At 38.8% G+C, this 2500-nt stretch overlaps 1 protein-coding gene across 1 annotated transcript in view; it reads right to left on the reverse strand.

The window, feature by feature from the left end:
• Positions 1–95: 95 nt before the first annotated feature.
• LOC125026980 (serine protease inhibitor dipetalogastin-like) overlaps positions 96–2500 on the reverse strand; it is a gene marked incomplete at its 5' end in the record, with an annotated part of 16938 nt that continues 14533 nt past the window's right edge. The window contains 5 exons of the mRNA XM_047615586.1: positions 96–438; positions 540–767; positions 1148–1297; positions 1650–1802; positions 2093–2385. Of these exons, the coding sequence (XP_047471542.1) occupies positions 610–767; positions 1148–1297; positions 1650–1802; positions 2093–2385 (754 nt within the window). The remainder of the gene's footprint in view (positions 439–539; positions 768–1147; positions 1298–1649; positions 1803–2092; positions 2386–2500) is intronic.

Here is a 2500-nt window from a genome sequence, read left to right on the forward strand (position 1 = left end):
GGATACCCAAAATCGGACTTTTAAGATTTACACATTTATGTTTCATAGATGGAAGCATATTCAGTATTTATCAGCGCGGTGCCAGTACCCTAACTTACTGGTACACCGAGTTTTAAGACTAATAGTGCATTGCTCCTTCCACTCCATAATTAACTCTCGTAAACATTCATACATACACACATCCGTGTATTTTAGACAATACTTGAAAAATTTAATTGTAGCTTTTATTTGTAATTTAATAATTTATCAGTTTATCATGCTTTTAATGCTGAAAATATAATTGGTCATTCATTTGTCGAAAACATTCGTCGATCTGATTATTGCAGATAATGGATGTTTTTGGCAACAATTTATCTGCAAAGAAAAAAGACTTCAAAATACACCTCTGTAACACTTTATCCGAATTGCTATATATGGCGAACATTTGATACTGATGTACTGAAACAGAAAAAATAGATACATAAATAAATAATACGAATAACATGTATAAAATATGTATTACAGTCATACATTACAGTTATTCACCAAAACATTCTCACCTTCCAAAACCAGCAGTTATAAACCGACCCCATATTGGCTCCAAAACAATACTTCACTCCACCAGAGAGTCTATTCGCAAGTGCCGTCAAAGGCCTTGTAAATGGAGGGGTTCTTGCAAATTGCAACGTCCAGAGTGCATTGGTTCGGGTACGTAACGCCGTCACTGCCACACACAGGGAGGTAGTTGAACGGACAGGCTTCAGAACACTCAGGTTCCTGAGTTGAAGCTGTGGGCAAATAAAAGAGGGACTGAGGATATTGTTGGTGGGTTGTTGGTGTGGTTTTGAGTGTATTTGGGTGTATCTAGATATATGTGTGGATAGATGTAGACTTTTATACATACACACAAACTAGATGATAATACATATGTTGATCTCTCTCTCTATATATATACACATATATATATATATATATATATATATATATATGTGTGTGTGTGTGTGTGTGTGTGTGTGTGTGTGTGTGTGTGTGTGTGTGTGTGTGTGTGTGTTTTCCCACATCCAAAACAAATCCCAACCAACAAGTTGCCCTAAGTATCACTTCTCGAACAACTATTAATTGTTGAAGGCACTATAGACCTACTCCTCAGCCACCACCCAACACTCACCACAAGGACCGTCGAACTGCTTGAAGATGGAAGGGTTGTTGCAGCTGGCGATATCGAGGGAGCACTGGTTGGGGTACGTGACGCCGTCGCTGCCACAGACAGGGAGGAAGTTCAGGGGACAAACATCAGGGCACTGGGGTTGCTGTGGTGCTGCGAGAGGGAGAGAAAGGGCAAAGGAGATGAATGTATGTAGTGTATATATATATATATTTTTTTACTGTATATATACACACACACACAAGTATACACCCGTTGTTATTATTAGTAGTAGAGTTGTTATCATTATTTTTATAATTGTTGTTTTTGTCATTGTCATCGTTACTATTAATTTTATCTTAATCAATCATTATTTTAATATTGGTATTTCTGTTACTACTACTGTTACTGTCACTACAGCTACAGCTCTTCCTACTTCCTTACCCTTCTCTTATCAACCATAAAAACATCAACAATAATAACCAACAGTGGTAAAAACCCACCAACGATAACAATTATCCCTTACCACACTCTCCATCGCTTATCTTCGTGAGAGCAGGATTATCGCAAGCGGCCACCCTAAGTGTGCAGTCATTTGAGTATGTTTGTCCGTCACTGCCACAAACAGGGTCGAACACTTCGATGCAGTTTTGGGGGCAGGCCGGTGGGGGAAGGTATCCTGTGCTTGTGGAATGGGGAGGGACTTAGTTGTGGATTAGTACTTTTTTGCAGTTCACTATATCTTCTCTCTCTCACTCTCACTCCCTTCTCTTCATCACTCTCTTTCCCTCTTTCACTCCCCTATTATCTCCTTCTCCCTCTTTCTCCTCCTCCTCTCTCTCTTTCCCCTCTTTCGCTCCCTTTCTCATTCTCATTCTCTCTCATCCCATTTTCTCACTCCCTTTTCTCTCTTTGTCACTCCCTCTTTCTTCACCTCCCTTAGTACACACGATTCGCATTGCTACTCACCTGTTGCCAGTTGACTTGCCGCCTCAGTTGCCATTGCCATCAAAACTGCTATTATTGTGTAAATCATTTTTCTGTATTGTAGAATTGAAATCAGCCCAAGGATCCTGCAGTGTGACAGATTCGTAAAACCAAATGTAAATACAAATATATAAATATATGTGTCTGTGTGTGTGTACTCGTAGTCCTGTATATTTAAAGGTGTTAAGTTAGATATTTTTAAAGCAAAAGAATAAGAAAATGAAAACAAATCCAATATCACTTGCTTCATAATTAAGAAAATTATATAATCTGAAAATAAAAGCCAAGGCAAGGTAAAGACACCACACATTCATAACCTTAACGACTCATCGCTATTGACTCACTGCTAAAGTATTTTACAACCAAGGACACAGTGGTTATCCGACGCGG

The sequence above is a fragment of the Penaeus chinensis genome, chromosome 7 (genome assembly GCF_019202785.1).
Source record: "Penaeus chinensis breed Huanghai No. 1 chromosome 7, ASM1920278v2, whole genome shotgun sequence".
Taxonomy (NCBI): domain Eukaryota; kingdom Metazoa; phylum Arthropoda; class Malacostraca; order Decapoda; family Penaeidae; genus Penaeus; species Penaeus chinensis.